General features: G+C 42.4%; 1 protein-coding gene across 1 annotated transcript in view; it reads left to right on the plus strand.

Moving 5' to 3' along the window:
* Positions 1-274: 274 nt before the first annotated feature.
* slc6a16a (solute carrier family 6 member 16a) overlaps positions 275-24,355 on the plus strand; it is a gene marked incomplete at its 3' end in the record, with an annotated part of 86,136 nt that continues 62,055 nt past the window's right edge. The window contains exon 1 of the mRNA XM_084330286.1: positions 275-408. Coding sequence (XP_084186412.1) covers positions 406-408 — 3 coding nt within the window. The 5' untranslated portion in view covers positions 275-405. The remainder of the gene's footprint in view (positions 409-24,355) is intronic.

The raw sequence follows: 24,355 nt of genomic DNA on the forward strand, positions 1-24,355 counted from the left end.
GCATCTGATTTGCACTTTACCATTTGGTCACAAATGTCCGACTTTACGAGTTGTTGAGCACCGCCCCAACGCACCATCAGCGCGCAGCAGCGCTCCAGTCTCCAACACGGTCTCAGCGCGATGATCGACGCCAACAGATCCTGTCCCACCGTCTACAACGTGGCGTTAGAAGAAACGCTGTCCTATCATTCTAATAAAGCGCGTTTTATTCCACCAGTCCGTCTCCACTGCCCAGTAGGCTGCCCTCCAAACAACAATACCGAGGAAGAAGAGTCTTGAAGTGAAGAAGAGTCTTGAAGTGAGCCCCTCTCTGCTGAGAGCTGAAGTAACGGGACAGTAACAACACGAGGGGACTGTGGGGACAACCCCCCCCCCCCGCAACACGACTAGAGGACCCTCGACATCATGGTATGTTCATATAGTTTGGTACATGTGTACCTATTGGCACTTTTCTTATTAATGCACGTTTCAGCGTAAGGCTATTCTAAATCACATTAGCTTTGGAACTTTGAAATATGGCCTCTCAAATCTCGCCCGTTAATTTATTTATTTCTTAATCATATTAATACTAATAAAAAGACACTTTATTTGTATAGCACCGTTCATACAAGCAATGCAGCCCAAACCCAAAGTGCCCCACAGCAGTAAAATAGACGTGCAGTTTATAGAATAACAATACAAATATTATATTCATACTCTTTCTTCCCCGTTAGATTGTCATGAAAACACTTTAGTTTCAAGTTACTTGATTTTTTTGTCCTTTTTGGTTTATTTTGGCATTAGAAACAGCTTAATGTTGTTTTCCTGCACACACTTGTCTCCCATTTCACTTCTCTTGAGCACCTCTGACAAAGAATCATACGTTTGTTTGCCGTTTTTAGAGGAACAATGTTTTCAAACTTTCAAATGTGAGTACTTTAAGATGGTAAGTTAGAGTGTTGTGTTCCTTCATAGTTAAAGACAGTAGAGGTTGAGTACTTTATTATCTAAAGATGGTAAGTTAGAGTGTTGTGTTCCTTCATAGTTAAAGACAGTAGAGGTTGAGTATACTTTATTATCTAAAGATGGTAAGTTAGTAGTCGTCATATGATATGAAGTTTGGTATGAACATTTCATTTTGTGAGTTAAAAAAAAGTAGTAATACACATAACTTAAAATAACAACAATCATATGTAAACATGAAATGCAGGTGTTAACAAGTTTGAATTCATAGAAAATGTAATTTACTTAATTTTGATCACTTCACCACATTTATATTGAAAGATCTGCCAGGGCCGGCCTATAGTGCTAAACTGCTAAACTGCAAAATTTAGGGGTTATCAGTTAGGGGTTAAGTGTCTTGCTCAAGGACACATCGACACGCTGCCGGGGAGGAGTGGGAATCAAACCGGGAACCTCCGGATTACCAGACGAGACGACTGCTCTACCTCCTGAGCCACTACTGTCGCCCCCCCCCCCTAGAGATCTCATTATCTCCAGATCAATAGCATAATTTTCACAAACTAATGACAGGCGCTGTGTGCCGTCAGCTGTAGCAAGAGGCGTTGACGGTATGTGCCCATTTGTCCTCCATGTTGGAAGACACAACCGTTGCTATGTGTAAAACAATGGTTGCTACAGTATGAATATATGAGAAACAACACAAATGTAATAATTTGTTTACTGGATCTTGTAAACAAGTTACAGTGGAGTGGGTTTTACCTGCTCCACCACCAGTGATGGGAATAATGGCGTTACTAACGGCGTTAGTTTTTCAGTAACGAGTAATCTAACGGATTACTCTTCCAATCTTAATAACGCCGTTACCGCCAAAAAATGCGGCGCGTTACTATGATTGAAGCTGTTTTTTCCATCAGACAGATCTCTGCGCCAAGAGGCAATACTGTTCTTCCTTGGTTAGTGGGCAGTGCACGAGACAAGCGCATACATGCTGACGATTGGCTGAGGTTGAGTAAAATGTCATGGTAAGCCAATCAGAGGTAGAGGTGGGCGGGTGTTCGAAAGCATGCAGAGTCTGACACACAGCGACAACACAAGCGAGTCAGTCAACGAGAGACCGCGGTCCGCGGGTCCGTGTACGTTTTGATAGTTTGTTTGGCGAGCCCAAATAATCCAAAACGAATCCAACGAACAACACAAGCGAGCAGTCAATGACAGACCGCAGGTCCATGAGCGTTTTTTGTTCACTCTTGTGTTAGTTGTGTTGCAGCGCAGGGCACTACAGTAGTGGAGGCTCTACTGCCAGTTAGGGCTGCACGATTAATCGATTTTTAATCGAAATCGCGATTTGGAATGATGCAATTATCAAATCGCAAAAACAAAAAAAAAGCGCAATATTTCTTTTTTTTTTAAACTTTTGTTTTTGTTTTTGTTTAACCAGGAAGTCCCATTCAGATACAAGATCGGTTTGGGAGAGGAAGGTAAGGGGTTTTAGATTGTGTGTTGTGAAGTTTAGACTTCAGAGAGGGAGAGTAAAGTACAGAAAAAAAGGTACCGTTGGGTACCGGTATCGATTCCCAGGTAAAAAGAAACTTTTTCAGGCTCGGTGTCCCGAAAAGACCAACCGCGTAGGCCAGATGCAAGCCGCATTTTACAATAAACCTCTGTGGGGCTGCTTAATTATTTTTCATTATAATCGCAAATTTAATCGCAATCGCAATATCTGTCCGAAGAATCGGAATTTTTGGTATAGTGCTTAACACTTTCAGTGCCACCAGGGGGCGCACGACTTAGTGCTTGAATGCCACCATTGGCGCCAATGTTAACGTTAATATCGCCTAATCTATGTTTTAAATTATGGCTATGTGTCTAATCTGCCCGTCGCTTATCAAAGAATCATTTTCCAGTCAGTGTTGTCAAGGCAGATTGGTTTTTATCGCTTCATTTCCGTTTGAGAGCATTTTGAAAAGCACCCGTTTTGAGGTGGAAAACAGCCCATTCTGTGATAATTGCCTTTTACTGGAATATTCCAGAACGTTGATATTTGTCGGCCTATTTATGAATCGTTTTCAAATAAACGCTAGATGATCAATAGTATACGTGCACGCACGCACATTCGAGGCGCGCGCTGATAATAGCTGCTTTCATTTCCTCGTCGATTTTACAGTGAAACCGATAGAGCACATATCAGAAAAAAGCTTATATCTTCATCAAAACGAGTCTGATTATCCTAACACTGATAACATAGATTCCTTACCTGACATCAGATGGTATCCAACTGGTATATTCCAATTCCTGATCACCATTCGAAAAAAATCGATAAGTGTATAGATCTAACATGTATACAGTAGAACTCATGATCCGCGGCGCTCAGAGGATCCAGAATGAACTCTGGTAACCCCGGCTACATCAGTGGACTGGAAAATGTGGACTGGAATATTTTTTTCCCCCATCCATTTTCAAAAATTGAAAAATGGAGGAGAAAAAGTGGATAAAAAAAAGTGGTTACCAACGATTACAGGCAGCCATGTTGGAATAAAGAGAACTACACTGTGCAAGGCCTCCATTGCCAACATGTGGGTTATGCTGCGGTAGGTGACGTCAAACACTTTGTGATTATGTCAAACGGAATACATTTTCATATCATTTACCCCCCCCCCCCCCCCCTGCAAATTTTTTGTATTGCACTTTTAGCTTGACTGTTGTCTTGGTGTTAGTTTGTGTCTGGAACTATTAGAGCTGTTATTAATCCTAAAGCCTGTTTTTAGGATTCAAACTTCGGCAGGGTTTTTCGAACGGATGTTCGCACCATCGTTTTTTTATAAATTAATTAAATCATTATACATCCTATGGGGGGCGACATTGCATAGTCTACAGTATCTGTGAAAAAAAAATTGTTTCCAGTGGTGTGTGTGTGGGGGCATTGTCTCCCAGAAGAAAATCGCTGTAAACGATGTAAACGAAGCACTCAGAGAAGAAAATAAAGGGAAAAGACAACCCGTATCCGGGTCCGACAGCACTACAATTACATTTTCATATCATAATATCATAACGCAGAGGCTGAGACTCATTTTCTTTGCTGACGGTAGAACGAATTGGAAGAGCCGTTGCGTGTTGCGCTAACCCTTCGAGAAGCTTTGTGATCCGGGCTTGAACTTTCCATGAATGTGTTTCCATAAATCCATTTAGTTAAATCCAGCACTGGATATATCTTGTGATTATTATCAATTTGCAACGACGACGACAACAACAACTATAGCGTTAGTTATTTCCTGGTTGGCGTGAATCCGGGGCGTGATGTCACATGAATGCCACACGCTCAGCCAATAGACAATTCGTTTTATTTAGTGTGAACGTATAGATTTTATCCAGTGCACATTTGGATAGTATTGTAATGTGATTTTCATACATTTAAACATTTGATTGCTGCATTCATTTTCATGTAATTCATTGTGTTCATCATTGTCATCGTCACGTCAGTCCAGGCCCATATTCCCCGTACCTGGTTCAACTAAGTCGATCAAAAGTCCCATTATCCAGATTCAATTAACCAGATGTTTGAATCCGGGCTTTCCCTGTTCCTCGAACGCTGATTCAGTCTCGTTAATTCGAACCAGACTTGATACTCAGGATAATTGCGCGCAGCCGCCTCACCTGAATAGACAGCAGGTGTCGATAGCAGAAATCCTGATTTTCTAACGGCATTGCTTGATTGATTGATTTAAAACTTTATTAACAGATTGCAGAATGGGTACAATACAGTACGGCTCAATAGCCTCGCCGACAAGTTAAATACATAATCTATAGGCTAATGTTAAGTCCCTCATTACCCCAATCAATCAGATTATATTTCTTTAAATGTGCCTGCTGGCAGTAGGCTTAATGGAATGAATAATCAAATGAGCTATTGCTAGCGAAAATAATTAGTTCAACTCTTTCAGAATAAGTAGATACAAACAAGCCCAAAGAGTATCTAATTGATACGAATTAATAGATACTTATGAGGATATCTGTACTGTATGTGCTCGGCTTAGGTATCATGTACTTTATATATAAACAAAGATTTCAAGGCGCGACATCCGAAATAACGGTGTCAGAGAGGCTTGGAGGCTATACAGCAGGGATCGGCAATAGGCGGCCCGCGGGCCGAAATGGGCCCGCCAGCAATAATTTCTGGCCCGTCAGGTTATTTTGAGAATATGATGTTTATTTTACGCGCAGGAAATATTCACTCGTTGTGACGCCAGAGTGTCTTTTGAAGCTGCATCTATCTATTCATCATATCTATGGCTGTCACTATAGCCAATTGAAATGCTAGAAATGGTCACATGGACTGGGAGAACCAATGGAATTTCACTTTCACTTCCGCGTTTGGCATGCCGGCGAGGCGAGCGAACGTTTGCAAAAACAAAACAAACGTCTTTGAATAACTTCTTTGCAATGCAACGGGGAAATATGATGAGCCAGAAGAGGAGCTTACGACCTATAAAGCTTATTTTAATAAACAGGTGTCATTCTTAAAATACGGGTTTATCGCAACAGGTAACTCTTGCAATAAGCAACCGGTGACTCTCGCTTGTTGACATGGCAACACGAGCAAGCAACTGTCCAAGTTGGGTGGGCATTCAACGCGAGTGGACATTTAACATGTTATTAACATGGATTTTGGAGGACCGAAGCAGAAACAATATCAAGTCCAGGGCAGGGCTGCCTGCATTATGCCGGTGAGTGTTGTGTTTTAATAATAATAATAATACATTCGATGTATAATACACCCGCTGTGGTGCTTAAAATCAAATGCACCCTACTGATCTCGATTTATAATGCGAGCACCTGCATTAAAATCAAATTACTGATCTGTTCATGTGTAATGCACTGTCTGAGAGGCACTTTATAATAGAAAAAAGACAGTGCAAACATGTATATGTCGTTTTTTTTTTACAGTTACAATTTTTACGCGCAGGAAATATTCACTCGTTGTGACGCCAGAGTGTCTTTTGAAGCTGTATCTATCTATTCATCATATCTATGGCTGTCACTATAGCCAATTGAAATGCTAGAAATGGTCACATGGACTGGGAGAACCAATGGCATTTCACTTTCACTTCCGCGTTTGGCATGCCGGCGAGGCGAGCGAACGTTTGCAAAAACAAAACAAACGTCTTTGAATAACTTCTTTGCAATGCAACGGGGAAATATGATGAGCCAGAAGAGGAGCTTACGACCTATAAAGCTTATTTTAATAAACAGGTGTCATTCTTAAAATACGGGTTTATCGCAACAGGTAACTCTTGCAATAAGCAACCGGTGACTCTCGCTTGTTGACATGGCAACACGAGCAAGCAACTGTTCAAGTTGTGTGGGCATTCAACGCGAGTGGACATTTAACATGTTATTAACATGGATTTTGGAGGACCGAAGCAGAAACACTATCAAGTCCAGGGCAGGGCTGCCTGCATTATGCCGGTGAGTGTTGTGTTTTAATAATAATAATAATAATAATAATACATTCGATGTATAATACACCCGCTGTGGTGCTTAAAATCAAATGCACCCTACTGATCTCGATTTATAATGCGAGCACCTGCATTAAAATCAAATTACTGATCTGTTCATGTGTAATGCACTGTCTGAGAGGCACTTTATAATAGAAAAAAGACAGTGCAAACATGTATATGTCGTTTTTTTTTACAGTTAAAAAATGTTCACTTATCATTGGCCCGCCACACAATGGCTCGGGGAAAATTCGGCCCGTGGGCAAATCTAATTGGCGACCCCTGCTATACAGTTTCACTATTAATCAGGTTTTAATCTGTTTCGGACATCATCCATACATGCATTTAATTGATTAACCTTTGGTTTATACCAGTGACACCTCATGTTCATCATCAGATAACACTAACAGTGCTTGAACAGATAAATGCATTTTCTCAAATTCATTTGTCAAAACGTCAAAGGCTTGCAATTGCTCGTTCATTTTCTCAAGTCACATCCACGTCATCAAATCCGTCAAACAGTGCATCTCCTCAGACATTTTAATCCCAGTTACAATATCACAATAACGTGTGAGTGACAGTGATATAATTCAACAATCCACAGATTCAGATTCTTCGTAATTCATAATCCACAGTCCACGTATAAAGGCGCTTCAATTTATGCTTGAATGAAACACAATCCGGGCGCTCCGTTAAGCAAATACATCCACAGCGGAGAATATGAAACTAATCAGAGCCAAACGCCCGATAGGTATAATTCATTAAAAGTATCCCAGCGGGATTCACATTTGCAATGCTCCGCGTTATTAAAATAACCTGTGTGTCGCGCCGCGCGAGCGCCGTATAGGTTCCGTATAACTATGACGTGCATTATTTAGGACAAAGTAAATCTATAGGCTGAATATGATTTATTATCAGCATTTTAGGTATATTATTTTACATTTCAAAAGCCCCCTCTAGAAAAACGAAGCACAAAAACATAATTCAGAATGGTATAATGGGATCTAGACTGTGAGAAATATTTCAGGAAGCGAGCTGCATTTCTTTGCGAGGTTGTGGCCATGGTTTATCCAGCTAACTGAACTAAACCCTGCCCTCGACCAGGTTCAAACGTTCTGATCTGTTGCCATAGCGATTTAGAAAATCCGACGTCGGGGAAAGGAAAGGTCTGGCTTAAGTCAAGCTATGCTGCAAATTATCCGGCTAACTCAGTTAGCCAGGTACGAGGAACAGGGCCCACTCCCTAACACACTGACTCTGCTTGGGGTGCTAAATGAATCGCCCTTTAGGCATCATATTTGAAGACGCTGATTGACTTTCGTGACTTTATAGTTTGTGTCTGGAACTATATGTTGTCTTGGTGTTAGTTTGTGTCTGGAACTATATGTTGTCTTGGTGTTAGTTTGTGTCTGGAACTATATGTTGTCTTGGTGTTAGTTTGTGTCTGGAACTATATGTTGTCTTGGTGTTAGTTTGTGTCTGGAACTATATGTTGTCTTGGTGTTAGTTTGTGTCTGGAACTATATGTACTGTTGTTACTTAGTTGTTGCCCTTCTCTGCCAGATATCTCTTGAAAAACAGATTAGGACTAAAGTTAAATAAAGGTTACTCTCCAAACAGCTGCGCTCCTCCTCTCCTAACAGCAGAGCTGTGTTAGCTCAACCTTGATGAAAGGCTAATATATGTTAAGAGTGCAAGACCTACTGCCTAACATCCCTAACTGCTCCTGATGAGGTCGGCACCTTGTGCGGTCGCCCCCCGCCGTCGGTGTGTGAATGTGTGAGTGAGTGGGTGAATGTGACTCGGCATATGTTGTAAAGAGCTTTCGATGAAAGCGCTATATAAATGCGGTCCGATTACCGTGTCATATTTGTTCAACAGTGGTAAAATTACATTCATTCATAAATCAAAACACGGCAGTTAAAGTTCACAACACATGATACCCTGGTCCTCACATCACCTGCTTGTTAACGATAGCTAGCTAGCTGCATCAGCTGTTGAGAGGGTGGCGTGGTTGATGTGTTTCCTTCAGTAGTGGCTACAGTGGCCCAGGAGGAATGATTTCAGTGATTAATTAATGTCCGGAAAAAAATCAAGCGTATATAAGTTGCTATTGCATTGTACATTTAGAATGTGGGAAGGGGACGGATTGTCAGATACTTGCAGTAGGTCTATATATATCATAATAATTCAATTCACCAGGCCATGGTATAATATATTATTCATATGGTCTTAAGACAGTCTAAAGATATTAGTGAACATGAAAAACTCTCAATAAAACTTGCGATGTCATCCGGTGTAAAGTCTGAATCTGCTCCATAGGCAGAGAGAGGCTAGAATGTTTGGAATGCCTGTTCTTCTCCCATGTTGGTGGAGACAGTGGTTGCTATGTGCACCACAACAACACAGACACAGACGTGAGACTTTAAACTTAAAAGGAACACACTAACATTATGGGAACTGATCTTACCGTCTTCTCCAGAGTCAGACAAGAAGATAGAGACCAGTTTCCTCTGATAGCGTTCAGTAGAAAGCTATCCGGCTGCAAGCTAGCCTAGCTTAGCACAATGAATGGAAGTGGATACCGACCACTAGCCTAGGAGTTTTAAGCTAGGCTTGTGGTCCGTATCCACTTACACTAATTTGTGCTAAGCTAGGCTAGCTTGCAGCCGGATAGCTTTCTACAGAACAGAGGAAACGGGTCTCTGTCTTCTCATGACCTACGTGTCGACTCAACCCACACACACAGCCTGGAGGAGATCATGTAATCGATCTGGTGTGTTTGTGTGTTGGTGTGTGTGTTTGTGTGTGTCCCGCTGTCCGCAGCAAATCTAGCAAACTACAAGTGACTATATGAACGAGAACTTCTTATGGTTCAGAGGACACACATTTACTCCCAATAACTGTCGAGCTAAATTAATGTGTGAAGACTGTCTCTACGTGGAGGACAGGTTTTAGCTTCATGTCTCTACGTGGAGGACAGGTTTTAGCTTCATGTCTCTACATGGAGGACAGGACAGGTTTTTAGCTTCATGTCTACATGGAGGACAGGTTTTAGCTTCATGTCTCTATGTGGAGGACAGGTTTTTAGCTTCATGTCTCTACGTGGAGGACAGGACAGGTTTTAGCTTCATGTCTCTACATGGAGGACAGGACAGGTTTTTAGCTTCATGTCTACATGGAGGACAGGTTTTAGCTTCATGTCTCTACGTGGAGGACAGGACAGGTTTTAGCTTCATGTCTACATGGAGGACAGGTTTTAGCTTCATGTCTCTACATGGAGGACAGGTTTTAGCTTCATGTCTCTACGTGGAGGACAGGACAGGTTTTAGCTTCATGTCTACATGGAGGACAGGTTTTAGCTTCATGTCTCTACGTGGAGGACAGGTTTTTAGCTTCATGTCTCTACGTGGAGGACAGGACAGGTTTTAGCTTCATGTCTCTACATGGAGGACAGGTTTTTAGCTTCATGTCTCTATGTGGAGGACAGGTTTTTAGCTTCATGTCTATGTGGAGGACAGGACAGGTTTTAGCTTCATGTCTCTACATGGAGGACAGGTTTTTGCTTCATGTCTCTACATGGAGGACAGGTTTTAGCTTCATGTCTCTACATGGAGGACAGGTTTTAGCTTCGTGTCTCTATGTGGAGGACAGGTTTTAGCTTCGTGTCTCTATGTGGAGGACAGGACAGGTTTTAGCTTCATGTCTCTACATGGAGGACAGGTTTTAGCTTCATGTCTCTATGTGGAGGACAGGTTTTAGCTTCATGTCTCTACATGGAGGACAGGTTTTAGCTTCGTGTCTCTATGTGGAGGACAGGACAGGTTTTAGCTTCATGTCTCTACATGGAGGACAGGTTTTAGCTTCATGTCTCTATGTGGAGGACAGGGCAAGTTTTAGCTTCATGTCTCTACGTGGAGGACAGAGGGCAGGTTTTAGCTTCATGTCTCTACATGGAGGACAGGTTTTAGCTTCATGTCTCTATGTGGAGGACAGAGGACAGGTTTTAGCTTCGTGTCTCTATGTGGAGGACAGGACAGGTTTTAGCTTCATGTCTACATGGAGGACAGGTTTTAGCTTCATGTCTCTACATGGAGGACAGAGGGCAGGTTTTAGCTTCATGTCTACGTGGAGGACAGGTTTTAGCTTCATGTCTCTACGTGGAGGACAGGACAGGTTTTTAGCTTCATGTCTACATGGAGGACAGGTTTTAGCTTCATGTCTCTACGTGGAGGACAGGTTTTTAGCTTCATGTCTCTACGTAGAGGACAGGACAGGTTTTAGCTTCATGTCTCTACGTGGAGGACAGGACAGGTTTTTAGCTTCATGTCTACATGGAGGACAGGTTTTAGCTTCATGTCTCTACATGGAGGACAGGTTTTAGCTTCATGTCTCTATGTGGAGGACAGGGCAAGTTTTAGCTTCATGTCTCTACATAGAGGACAGGTTTTTGCTTCATGTCTCTACATGGAGGACAGGTTTTAGCTTCATGTCTCTATGTGGAGGACAGAGGACAGGTTTTAGCTTCGTGTCTCTATGTGGAGGACAGGACAGGTTTTAGCTTCATGTCTACATGGAGGACAGGTTTTAGCTTCATGTCTCTACATGGAGGACAGGGCAGGTTTTAGCTTCATGTCTCTACATGGAGGACAGGTTTTAGCTTCATGTCTCTACATGGAGGACAGAGGGCAGGTTTTAGCTTCATGTCTACATGGAGGACAGGTTTTAGCTTCGTGTCTCTACATGGAGGAATAAAGTGAATATGAGTCATCTTTCTTGTTCAATGAATCTTTTTAATGTAGAATCTAATAAAGACAGAGTTAATTTTGGTTGGTGCTAAAGGAGTTGAGAGTGTAGTAAATCACAGACAGAAGAGTTCATTTATTGTAATTCTGTGTTGTTTTTTCAAGCAGATTTCCCTCTTTCTTGAGGTTCTGCCTCCTTACGTTGTGTTTAAAATACCGGTTGTGTTTACGTCATCCACGCTGTCACTCACTTGATTGCATCACCCTCCTCCTACCAGCCTGGAGCTGTAATGGACCATGAATGCCTCTCCCTGAGCAGCTACAGCAGACCGCTGTGGACAGAGCAAGGCCTCTCTGCTCTGCCTGGTGAAGAGCTCTACAGTGAGAGGAGCTCACATTAGAGATCCCTGGGCCTCATTATTGGACAACGTTGGCTTTGTTTGGACATTTAAAGGGATATTTCACTTTAACTAGAACTTGTCAAAAATCTGTCTTACCTCTATGTAAAGTCATCTACTAGTAAGCTAGCAGTCTTACCTCTATGTAAAGTCATCTACTAGTAAGCTAGTAGTCTTACCTCTATGTAAAGTCATCTACTAGTAAGCTAGTAGTCTTACCTCTATGTAAAGTAATCTACTAGTAAGCTAGCAGTCTTACCTCTATGTAAAGTCATCTACTAGTAAACTAGCCGTCTTACCTCGATGTAAAGTCATTTACTAGTAAACTAGCAGTCTTACCTCTATGTAAAGTCATCTACTAGTAAACTAGCAGTCTTACCTTTATGTAAAGTCATCTACTAGTAAACTAGCAGTCTTACCTTTATGTAAAGTTATCTACTAGTAAACTAGCAGTCTTCTTACCTCTATGTAATCTACTAGTAAACTAGCAGTCTTACCTCTATGTAAAGTCATCTACTAGTAAACTAGCAGTCTTACCTCTATGTAAAGTCATCTACTAGTAAACTAGCGACCACTGATGTCCCTGTTGTCAACACCACCTGGTTCCCCATTCACTTCTATTCATTTTGAGAACCCAGGCTAAATACCATACTTCTGAATTATAAACAAACAATACAACAATATTATTCTGTGTAATATATTTTTCAGAGTCAAAGGTACTTGTTTCTTTGAGCTAATGTTGTTCCTATACTCATTCAAATTACGAGTATATTAGGAACTATTTCTCACTGGAGGTGTAGTTTGACCAGCTGTCAACTTCTCACAGAAAGTAATCTTTCCTCCATCGAGGCAGCAGGTAACCAAACATGCCATGCAGGTCACAGCTCACTCAAACCTGCAACAAGCTGACCAGATCTGCTTTTATTTTCCAAAGGTCATACATCTGTAAAGACACATCAAATGCCAAAACAAACACGTACATTTGACTCAGAACTGTCATTGTTTTATTGAAATCTGTACAGCAGTAGTTTGTTTATACTTCAGAAGTATGATATTTAGACTTGGTCCTCAGAATTAATGGAAGTGAATGAGGAGTGAATGAATGAATGAATGAATGAATGAATGAAAACTTTATTTAACAGATTGCAGAATGGGTACAATACAGTACGGCTCAATACACACAATTGTTAAGGGGATGCAGACCTGAGAAAGACGTTTGTCTTGTTTCCATCAGGGTCCCCCATTTTCAATTCATATAGACATTTATGACATACACAACATACATGACATATAGGTATTTAGTACTGATACATTTGTGACATAAACGGTATTCAAATATACAGTACTGTTACCCCTAGATCCTGACAGAGTATATACATATGATGGGGATGGGACTGTACATTAGGAGGGGGTGGGTGGGTGGGAGAGAAATATACATACGGCGGGGAGGGAATATATACATGCGGTGGGGAGGGGACTGTCTATTAGGAGGTGGTGGGGGTTTTGGGCATTTACGGTGGCCAGTTTCTAATTGCAGCCTCCCGTAGGTGCTCTTTAAGAGCGGTTTTGAATGTGGGTAGGGATTCACATTCCTTTACAGCTTTGGGTAGGGCGTTCCACATTGTTGTGGCATAATTGCTAAATGTGTTTAGTCCCTTGTTTGAGCCGAATCTGGGTTTAACATGATTTGTTGAGCTTCCTCTGGTGTAGTGGTTGTGGTATTCACTGACCTTTGGGAAGTATTTTGACATGTACATGGGTACCTTAGTCGTATAGTGTATCTTGTAGACGAGGCCCATTGCAAGTTGCTGTACTCTGTCGTCTACTCTAAGCCATCCTAGGTTGTCAAAGTGGGCAGGGGTGAGGTGGGTTCTGGGGGTAAGGTCAAGTAGTAGTCTGACCAGTTTGTTTTGTGATGTTTGTAATCTTGTTTTTAGCGCCTTTGAGGTGCTTTGGTACCATGAGGTGCACGCATAGTCGTAGTACCCTTGAATGAGTGCTCCTGCCAGAGTCTTCAGGGTATTCTTGTTTACCAGAGAGGAGATCCGGTACAAGAATCTAGTTTGTTGGTTGACTTTTTTTTATTACATTGGATGCCATTTTGTCACAGGAAAGATTTGCCTCTAGGATGGAACCCAGGTAGGTAATTTCGTCTTTCCTTGTGACAATATTGTCACCCACTGTAACTGAGAAGCCGTCGGTCTTGCTGAGTTTGTTATTTGAACCGAAGAGAATGGACTCTGTTTTGCCCATGTGTAATGATAGTTTGTTATCAGCGAGCCATATGCAGATTTTGCCTAGTTCTGAGCTGAGGGTTTTTTCAACCTGCAACTTAGGGCTGGGCGATATGGAAAAAAATCATATCGCGATAACGATATGATAATTTTATTTTATTTCTCGATATCGATAATTATCGAATTGTTATAAGTATAAAAAATTTTTTTTTTTTTTTTTTTTTTTTTTAACAACAGATGTATGTTTCTTTTGCAGCAATTCTTTGTCATTGCCGCCATCTTTAGTGTTACATCCCCTCACACTCCAGTTCTCAGGCTGCAGCTGGTTTAAAAGCTAAAGTAAACCGGCTTCTCTGCTGGCTGTGGCTCTAGAGGAGTTGAACAGTTCTGGCTCTGCTAGTTTATTTTCGATCTTTTGGCGCTTTTTTGGTGGACAAACCACCGCACATGTGCACTGTGACTCGTGACTGGAGTCTAGTTCTGCTAGCACACATAGCCTACTGTGTACAGACGGTTTCAAAATGTATTTTAAATTAGAAAGCAAACAAAATAAATGGACAAGAGAAAAAGAAATCTGAATTTGGTCAGTATTGTCATTTGGACAAGCAAAGCCATTACTTTAAGTTGCAGGCAAGAAAGACAAGTCTGTCCACTGTCTCTGTCCAAACTGCCCTGTTGCAGGTAAAAAAAAAAAAAAAAAAAAAAACGATTTTTCGATTTTTTTTTAAATTTCGATATTCGATATCGATTATTAAAATATATCGCGATATTTATCGTTATCGTTATATCGCCCAGCCCTACTGCAACTTGTTCTTGTCAGAGACCAGCAGGGCTGAGTCGTCCGCAAACAGGAACAAGTTGCAGTCACAGGCTGATGACATGTCATTTGCATAAATTAGGAAGAGTAGCGGTCCTAGTATGCTTCCTTGTGGAACACCACAGCTCACTGTGAGGGGGGGGGATAGAGTACCGTTTACCTCTACCATTTGTTCTCTCCCCTCCAGGTAGGATTTTATCCAGCTCACTGATAAACTATCAAAACCAATTGCTTTTAGCTTGTCAAACAGAATGGAGTGATTGACAGTGTCGAAGGCCTTTTGTAGGTCCAGCATGACCATGCCGCTGGGAGCCTGACAGCTGGGAGGAACAGTGGTGTTGACAGCAGTGGTCACTAGTTTACTAGTGGATGACTTTAGATTGAGGTAAGACTTGAACTTGACAAGTTCTACTAAAGTGAAATATCCCTTTAAATCAAAAGAGATTTTTACATTCCAAAATTCAAGGCAGATATCAGGCGGAATCAACTGATTCCGTGTCTGTTTATTTATTTAGTTATAAAATAGGCTACTTTATTATTATAAATCTTTTTAATTTTTTTTTATACTTTACCAAGGGTTCAGATTCCTCTCCCACAACTACATTTTACATTTAGTCATTTAGCTGAGGTCAGCAGGAAGGGTACGACTCTATCAGCTGAGTAACATGTTCATCAAACTGTGTTGAACTTGGGTGCTGCAGTGTTGAGTGCATAGTAGTAAACATATTAGTATAGTAGGAAGTAATATAGGCAAGGTAGATAATTTGGTAGCAAAGTGCATTGATAGTATAATTATAGTGCAGTTTTAAGGTATTTTGTAATCTATATCTTATCTAAAACAAATGGTTTTTTCACTGTTTGTTTGTAGATGATTGCGTAGCTCACCTGCTGACTCTTTCTGCCTAGTGGGCGGCCTAACCACCCTCCCAGCCCCACTCCCAGCACCACCCTCAGTGAGGACCAATGTACTCCCAACATCCCCCCTCAATGGAGAGACTGACACCCCACCTCCGGTCCCTCCCACCCATACGCCAATCAAAGAGTGTCAGGGCGACACCCCCCTCCACTTCCCTCCCAAGGTCTGCCAGGGGGCTACTTTGTTTCCATTTCTGCATGTGTGTGTGTGTGTGTGTGCGCTCCTGCCACCTGCTCTCTCTCTCTGACCTCACAGCCTGCTCTCTCTCTCTCTCTCTCTCTCTCTCTCTCTCTCTCTCTCTCTCTCTCTCTCTCTCTGACCCCACAGCCTGCTCTCTCTCTCTCTCTCTCTCTCTCTCTCTCTCTCTCTCTCTCTCTCTCTCTCTCTCTCTCTCTCTCATTTATATACCATGACCAGGGAAATAATTATGATGAATAAATGGATAGGTAGGTAGGTAGGTAGGTAGGTAGGTAGGTAGGTAGGTAGGTAGGTAGGTAGATAGATAGATAGATAGATAGATAGATAGATAGATAGATAGATAGATAGATAGATAGATAGATAGATAGATAGATAGATAGATAGATAGATAGATAGATAGATAGATAGATAGATAGATAGATAGATAGATAGATAGATCGGTCGGTCGGTCGGTCGGTCGGTCGGTCGGTCGGTCGGTAGGTAGGTAGGTAGGTAGGTAGATAGACGGATAGACAGACAGAGATAGACAATGCATAAACAATGTCTACAGCCAAATGTGCTAAATCACTTGTGTTTGAGTCAGTAAGAGCCTGAACCCTCTGATGGTACACACACACACACATGCTGCACACGCTCACACTCAACGGTCACTTTACACAATGAAAGGTCACTTTAAAAACAAGAACGGGAGTGGTTCTTGTATAGTAAACAGATGGATATAGCAAGCTAGCATAAGGACACATAGTATAACTGTAGATTGTATAGTATAGCATTGTATTGTATAGTAGTGTACATAAGACCCAGTGCCTCATCCGTAGCTAACAGTGTATTGCACTATCGCAGGACCTTAGCATGTCTTACCATGCTTTTTGTAAACGTTATGTACATATACCTGTTATGTCTTATTCTTATTACTTGTATTATTGCACAAATGTCTTATTCTCATCCTATTCTTATTACTTGTATTATTGCACAATCGTTGCGGGCAAGACCCCCCCGCATTTCACTGTATGCTTGTATGCCGTGACAAATAAAACTCTTTACTTGACTTGACTTGACTTGACTAGCTTAGCGACACAGTGGCAGAATCAGTCTGTGGAAGTCAAGCAGCCTGACACCTGGGAGGAACAGTGGTGTTGACAGCAGCGCCTGGGAGGAACACTGGTGTTGACAGCAGATGACAAGGACAGCAGTGGTCGCTAGTTTACTAGTAGATTAGATTCAAATGTATTGTCATCATATAGCACAAGTACAGTACCACGACAAGGACAGTACAATGAAAATAAGTTTGGCATCCAACCAGAGTGCAAATGTAATAGATGTACACAGTACAATACAATGTACAATACAATGTACAGGTGATTAAATCATACAGCATGTTGAGGTTCCCACGCACAACAGGGGCCACACCCTAGATCTGGTCATTACATCAGCCCCCTTAAATAGCGTAGAGGTCTATGACCTGGGTGTGTCCGACCATGAGGTGGTCTCAACCATAGATATATATAGAACACTAGATAGCTTACCCGCGCTGCCGGCCAATGGAGAGCGACGTCACTGAACCGCCGCCATCTTGCCCAGGTCAGCCTTGAGTGAGAGTGAGTGAGCTGCACAGACAAAAATACTCATAACTCGCTGAAATATTGACGGATTTACAAACGGTTTGGTTTATTACAAGCATTATTAACGTGGCTATGATTCAAGTGGTTTGTAAAAAAAACATCTTTATTTTTTTTTATAAGTATGCAGTATCATAACTACATCTTTGATGTTTATAGCAAACCAACCCGTTTGTAAATCCGTCAATATTTCAGCGAGTTATGAGTTTTTGTCTGTGCAGCTCACTCACTCTCACTCGAGGCTGACCTGGGCAAGATGGCGGCGGTTCAGTGACGCTGGTGACTCCGCCTTAAGCTATCTAGTGTTCTATATATATCTATGGTCTCAACGACCCTGACATCGATGCTGCCCTCTACTAGACAAAAACGTCATGTCCTTCCGAAATTGGAAATCCATCGACCCAGCCACCATGACCACCAACGCATCACCTGCCCAGCCTCTGCAACAATGGATGAACTAGTGGAGCACTACAACTCATCCCTGAGCAGTGTTTTTGACCTTCATGCCCCTGTCGAGACATGTGAGGTCAATTTTGAACGCTCTGCCCCCTGGTTCACTCAGGAACTGCGGAAAATGAAAAGAGCTGGACTCACTGTCGGTATGCGGTAAATATAAATATATAAATGTATATACAGTATATACAGCACTATTGTACATGCTATCATACAGAGTTATATGGGTAAACTATAGTATGAGGTACATAGGTAGTTAAAGGAACACGCCAACATTTTGGGAAATTAGTTTACCGTCTTCTCCAGAGAGAGACAAGAAGATGGATACCAGTTTCCTCTCTGTGCGTTCAGTAGAAAGCTATCTGGCTCCACGTTAGCCTAGCTTAGCACAATGAATGGAAGCGGACAGTGCCGGTTAGCCTAGGCAGGGCCGCCACTAGGGGCGTGCAAGCAGTGCAACTGCACAGGGCCTCGCGAGAAGAAGAATTCTTTTTTATTTGATTTACTTAAAAAAAAAAAAGATTATATAAAAATAAATATAATGTTATTTAACAATCACTTTCCATCACAGACCGAAAATCTAGTTTTGCTTACATGTTTATATATTTCACATTAGACACGTTTGTAGAATATTGTAGACACGTGAATGTGTCTGACTTGTTCCGGGCTCTGCGGCTCTGCAGATGCACTTCTGCGCGCTTCCCGGGTAAATTTCCACTATCTGGACTGTAAGCCTACGTAAAATAATACTTGAACTTGCCTATCACAAGCGACAAATTCTGTTTCCAAGCTAGCTAGCGTTAGCTACATTGTGTAAGTGTGGCAGATAAACTAGGAACATTATGTAAATGCCGTATTTTGCTTTCCATTCCTGCTTTTTAAAACGAAGGGGACAGATACAACATGCCCATGGACTGTTACTGGAGTAAAGGACATGAAACACTTTATTTAATTGTTTTAAAGTGGATTAAGGCTTGTGGACAGCTGAATATCTCGCCCCCTTCAACTCTTGGTAAGTCTATGTTTAATTTACGCAAGCCAGCCTTGGCTCTTTTAACAATATGCAGAAGTTATTCTTGGTATATACTGTATACTAGGTCTGATCCTAGTGCGCATGGGAGGGAGCATGCACAAAGATATTACAGTGATATGCTGCTCCCGAGAGAGAGAGAGAGAGAGAGAGAGAGAGAGAGAGAGAGAGAGAGAGAGAGAGAGAGAGAGAGAGAGAGAGAGAGAGAGAGAGAGAGAGAGAGAGAGAGAGAGAGAGAGAGCGCGTGCGTGCATGTTTGTGTAGGCGCTATTGGAAACGTGGCTGCATTGACTGATCATATGTTGATTTATGGCATTGGCAATGGTGATAGTTGTACTGTACCTAATTAAGTATTCGTACCTTGTGGTTTTGCCGAAGCTCTGACGTGCATAGTTTCAAGTTTCTTTATTAGTATATCATACAGAAGTACAGAATACTAAAAGTTTTATATAAAATGCTTCTTTCTGTTTTGCTCCAAAGATTGTGCTAGATAAAAATAGATAAGTATAAAATAAGTATAGTAAGTATAAAATAGAAGTCAAGCGCTATTATTTAAGAATACGTTGACTGCACAGCTCCGGGGTTGTCACCAGCCTGGCTGGCCGTTCACACTAATACAATTGGCAGTATTAGAGGGTGGGAGAAGCTGGCGGGGTGAGTCCGGGTCATTGTAAACAGCTACTCCTACAGTTCGGTCGGGGCGCCTGCTAAGCGCGGATAGGACCTGAGTGGGATAGTGTGATCCTTCCACACGCTACGCCCTCTCAGGGAGGATCCGCGCTGCCAGGTGAAAAGAAGCGGTGATTGGCTGGACGTGTGTCGGAGGAAGCACGTGGTAGCCTCCACTCTCCCAGATGATCTGACTGTGGGGGGTAAGTGCGCAGCGACCAGGAAGGGATTGGGAATTGGCATACGACTAACATTGGGATGGGAGAAAATCGGAGGAAAATGGAGGGGGAAAAAAAAAAAAAAAAAAAAAAAGAATACGTTGACTGTGTATACACCCAGCCTCGGGCAGCAGGGCCTCGCATTTCTCCCAGACGGCACTGAGCCTAGGCATTGTCCTACTAACACCTCTCCCGAAGGCTAACCTGCACTGTCCGCTTCTGTTCTGTTCTGAGCAATGAACATTAGTTATCAGCCGGCTAGTCCCATCGCAGGTAAGCAAATAATTATTAGAATGATACACATAGGGCGGCTAAGTGGCGCAGTGGGCAAGGCGCTCGCCACTAGTGCAGGAGATGCTGGGTTCGAGCCCAGCTCTCGGCATTGCTACCAGCTTGGCTGGTCGTTCATACTAACACAATTGGCAGTGTTAGGGGTGGGAAAGCTGGTGGGTGGGTCCTGGTTGTTGTAAACAGCGACTCCTACAGTTCGGTCGGGGCGCCTGCTCCAGGGTTTCCGTTAGAATTTTTTTTTGCAGGTCTGAGTGTCCGGTTCAATCTACCGGACAAATGGGATCAATTCCGGTCAGAGTTTATTGAGCTTAAAAACAATTGATAGGCCTACTGTATATAAAGAATGACATCCTCAAGGCATTTATAATATTTTAACTTAAAACTAGGCTATTTTTGCGTATATACAGTCATTAATATATTCCAAATAAAATAAGTCCCTCGAGACTTCGTGCTGCTGCCGACTTGAGGTGTCGGTGGGCAGTCTGCCCGACATTAATAAACAGCAGTCTGTTATAATCACATTTTTATGAGCTAACGAATTCCGTTATATTGGACATTTGTATTAATTATATCAAGCGAAGAACTGAGAAATTTGGCAGAGAGAGACGGCAACATTATCGTGGGTTTGCGTGATGTATATCTCCACCTCCCAACGACTTGGTGCTGGTCATAATGTCCGGTGAAAATAATTCCCTCTAAGCACAATTTGATTATTTGAATTGTATTAAAATAGGCTAAAATTAAATAGCCTATGCGATGAACGAAACAATCATTACATTTGTTTCATCGTTGCTTCACCAAGCAGGTCTAATAATGTTGTCAGCGGGAGCTTGCTGCTAGATTTGCGAGAAGCATGCAGCTGCAGACCCGCAGAGCAGCAGTGTTTTCAGGTCCGGTCTGGGGACCGCTCAGCAGCGCCCCCCACCCAACAGCTAAATTGCCAATGGCTGAATTGGAGTACTGCACTGTGCCGGCAAGGCTGGTGGGTTCTGTGGCTCTGCAGCTGCATGCTTCTTTTTTTTTTAAACTATTTTTTTGCGTTTATCGCTTTTCTGGTCAAGCATGACCGACAGATACAGGGTGAAACGGGATATAGATCAGGGGAAGACATTCTGGCAAATGACGGCGGGTCCGGGAATCGAACTCGGAGTCCACCAGATCCGTGACGCAGCACGGTTTTCCCCGACGCAGAAATAGCGCCGAGATATGCGGTGAGCTACTGGAGCTCCCCTGCTGCTGCATGCTTCTTGCAAACCCAGCACTAAGCTCTCGCTGACAACAGCGTTGTCATTATTAGACCTGCTTGGTGAAGCAACGATGAAACAAATGTAATGATTGTTTCGTTCATCGCATAGGCTATTTAATTTTAGCCTATTTTAATACAATTCAAATAATCAAATTGTGCTTAGAGGGAATTATTTTCACCGGACATTATGACCGGAGAGATTAAATATGTCGGACTTCAACAGATTTTGCCGGTCAAATACCGGTAATTACCGGCTAACGGAAACCCTGGCCTGCTCAGCGAGGAAAAGGATCTAAGGGGGGTAGTGTGATTCTTCCACACGTTACACCCTCAGTGAGAGTCCGCGCTGCCAGGTGAAAAGAAGACCAGACCGACCGTAGGGGGTAGGTGCGCAGCGACCAGGAAGGGGATTGGGAATTGGCATAACGACTAGGGGTGGGAATCACCAGTTTCATCACGATACGATACGATATCGATTCTTTGGACAACGATACGATATTATCCGATATCACACAGTCTGCCACGATACGATACGATACGATTCGATTCAGGTGCCTGCGATCGATATGAGACGATATTATATGCCCATTTAACACAATCAGTAACATTTAAATCAACAAAAAAAGGCAATGGAAATATCATTTGACATTTTTATTTTTGAGCTCTTCCAGACATTTAAATGAAAACCAATCTATTGTTTTTAATACAAATAGACCTCCTGTTCTTTTTTTTCTCGATATTAATATCCTATTCACTGTCACATAGCTGTATTTTGGCTGGAAAAGCCGTCCAGATCCTGTTAGTGGGGCTATCCCGAGAATGCACCCTCCTTCCCAGTCCCCACTTCTCTCTGCCTATGGCTCTGGGTTAGCTTATTAGCTTACGCTAATGTAACGTTATCTTCGATCTTTAACGCGACGTGGGCATAATGGAGTGGCAAGGATTGCAAAGCAGGTTAGATGCATTGGACCCGTTGCGGAATAAAACAGCAGGGACATGTTTTGGGTCACAGAATAGGCACAATAGTCTTGCTCTAGTGACGCTGTGTGCTGTTGATGTTAAACAGAGTTTCACAACACTGGGCGCGGGGCGATGACGTCGCCGTCGCCGGCTTTTCAAAATAAGAGTATCGCAATATGAATCGATCTTTTTACGTGGCATCGATCCTATTTGATTATTGATAATAGATCGATATATCGATCTGGATCGATGTATCGTCCCACCCCTAATAACGACTAACATTGGGATGGGAGAAAAACTGAGGAAAAAGGAGGGAAAAAATAAAATAAAAAATAAAGAATGATACACATGACGGGGTGCCTAGCAACATAGAAGGGGAGGGGCCCCGCCCCCTGTTCCCGTTACCAAATCTAAGAGGATAGCCTACAGTGGGGGTGGGGCCTCCTAAGCTCCGGGGGTCCTCCGCACCGGTGCGGGGGCCTCCGCTACGCCACTGATTGAGGTTCCAAGAGAGGTTCTCGGAGATGTGGACTCCCAGGAATTTGAAACTGGAGACACGCTCAACCTCTGTCCCGTTGATCTGGACAGGGGTGTGTGCGCTGGCTCTGGTCTTCCTGAAGTCCACGATGAGCTCCTTGCTTTTCTTGGTGTCAGCGCACCACGCAGCCAGGGGCTGGACCTCCTCCCTACAGACTGAGGAAGTCCACCACTGCTGTGTCGTCTGCAAACGTGATAATGGTGTTGGTGCCATGATTCAGTCGTGGGTGAAGAGGGAGTAGAGGAGGGGGCAGTTCAGTTCAGTTCAGTTCAGTTATTTTTTATTTCGGGCTTTGGACACATAACAACGGTCATTCCATAAATCACCAAATTATAATATGATTATATAATGTGATATGATATAGCGTACAATACAGTATAGGGCTGCAACTAATGACTATTTTGGTAGTCGACTAATCTGTCGATTATTTTTTCCATTAGTCGACTAATAGAAAAACAACTATTAAAAAAAAATATATATATATATATATATATATATAGGCCTATATATATATTATTTTTTTTAACTACCTATCTTTGTGAATTTGTGAAAGTGGCTTCTCAGCTCTGGTCCAGCTGAAGACAGAGCAGAGGAACAGATTGGACATTGAGCATGACCTCAGAGTTGCTTTGAGACTCTTGTCAGGACCAAACAACATCCCCAGTTATCTCATTAGTTCCCCCAAACTTACTGTCGGTCTGTTATGTTAAGCTAAGAAGTCTTCAGCTGGCTGGACCAGAGCTGAGAAGCCACTTTCACAAAGATAGGTAGTGCAAAAATGACTAATCGACGCAACAATATCTCGTCGACGATTTTTCATAATCGACTAATCGTTGCAGCCCTAATACAGTATCATACGTATTTAAAAAAAAAATAATATGCAATTAAAGCTCCTTTTCCCTTCTGTACCTTCTGTTTTTTTTACTCTAGATTTGAATTGATTTATGTTTTCACAATATTTTAGTTCATCCTCTAGCCCAGTGGTTCTCAAACTTTTTACACCAAGTACCACCTGAGAACGTAGCTGGCTCTCCAAGTACCACCATATGACCGACGTTAAAATACAGTCTATTCAGCTATGCACAGTTCACGCAGGAGGCAAATGTATCCCTAATACCATTATTTATTGTTAACTTTTGTCAGACACAGCCACAATGTAGTCAAGTCAAGTCAAGTAATTTATTTATATAGCACATTTAAAAGCACAAGAGCCAACCAAAGTGCTGTACAATCAAAGCTTAAAATCAATGTCCTAATATAAAATACACAAGGACAAGACAGTACATTCAGAGAATAGGACAGTAGGACAACACACAGATAGGGGAACACAAAGTACAGTAGCACACAGGGGACAGAGGAGCATAAGAAGAGATACAAGAGGGAGGGGGCAGGATAAAATTACATGGGAGTGTGTGAGTTAGGGTGTGGGAGAATCAGGGTTTATTGAAGGCCAGGGAATAGAAGTGGGTTTTTAGACGGGCCTTAAATGTCTCCAGCGAGGGGGCAGATTGGATCTCCAGGGGGAGCTGGTTCCATAGCTTGGGGGCCACGGCCTTGAAGGAGCGATCGCCTCTCTTTTTGAGTCTGGT

Source organism: Notolepis coatsorum (genome assembly GCF_963971535.1).
Source record: "Notolepis coatsorum genome assembly, chromosome: 15".
Taxonomy (NCBI): domain Eukaryota; kingdom Metazoa; phylum Chordata; class Actinopteri; order Aulopiformes; family Paralepididae; genus Notolepis; species Notolepis coatsorum.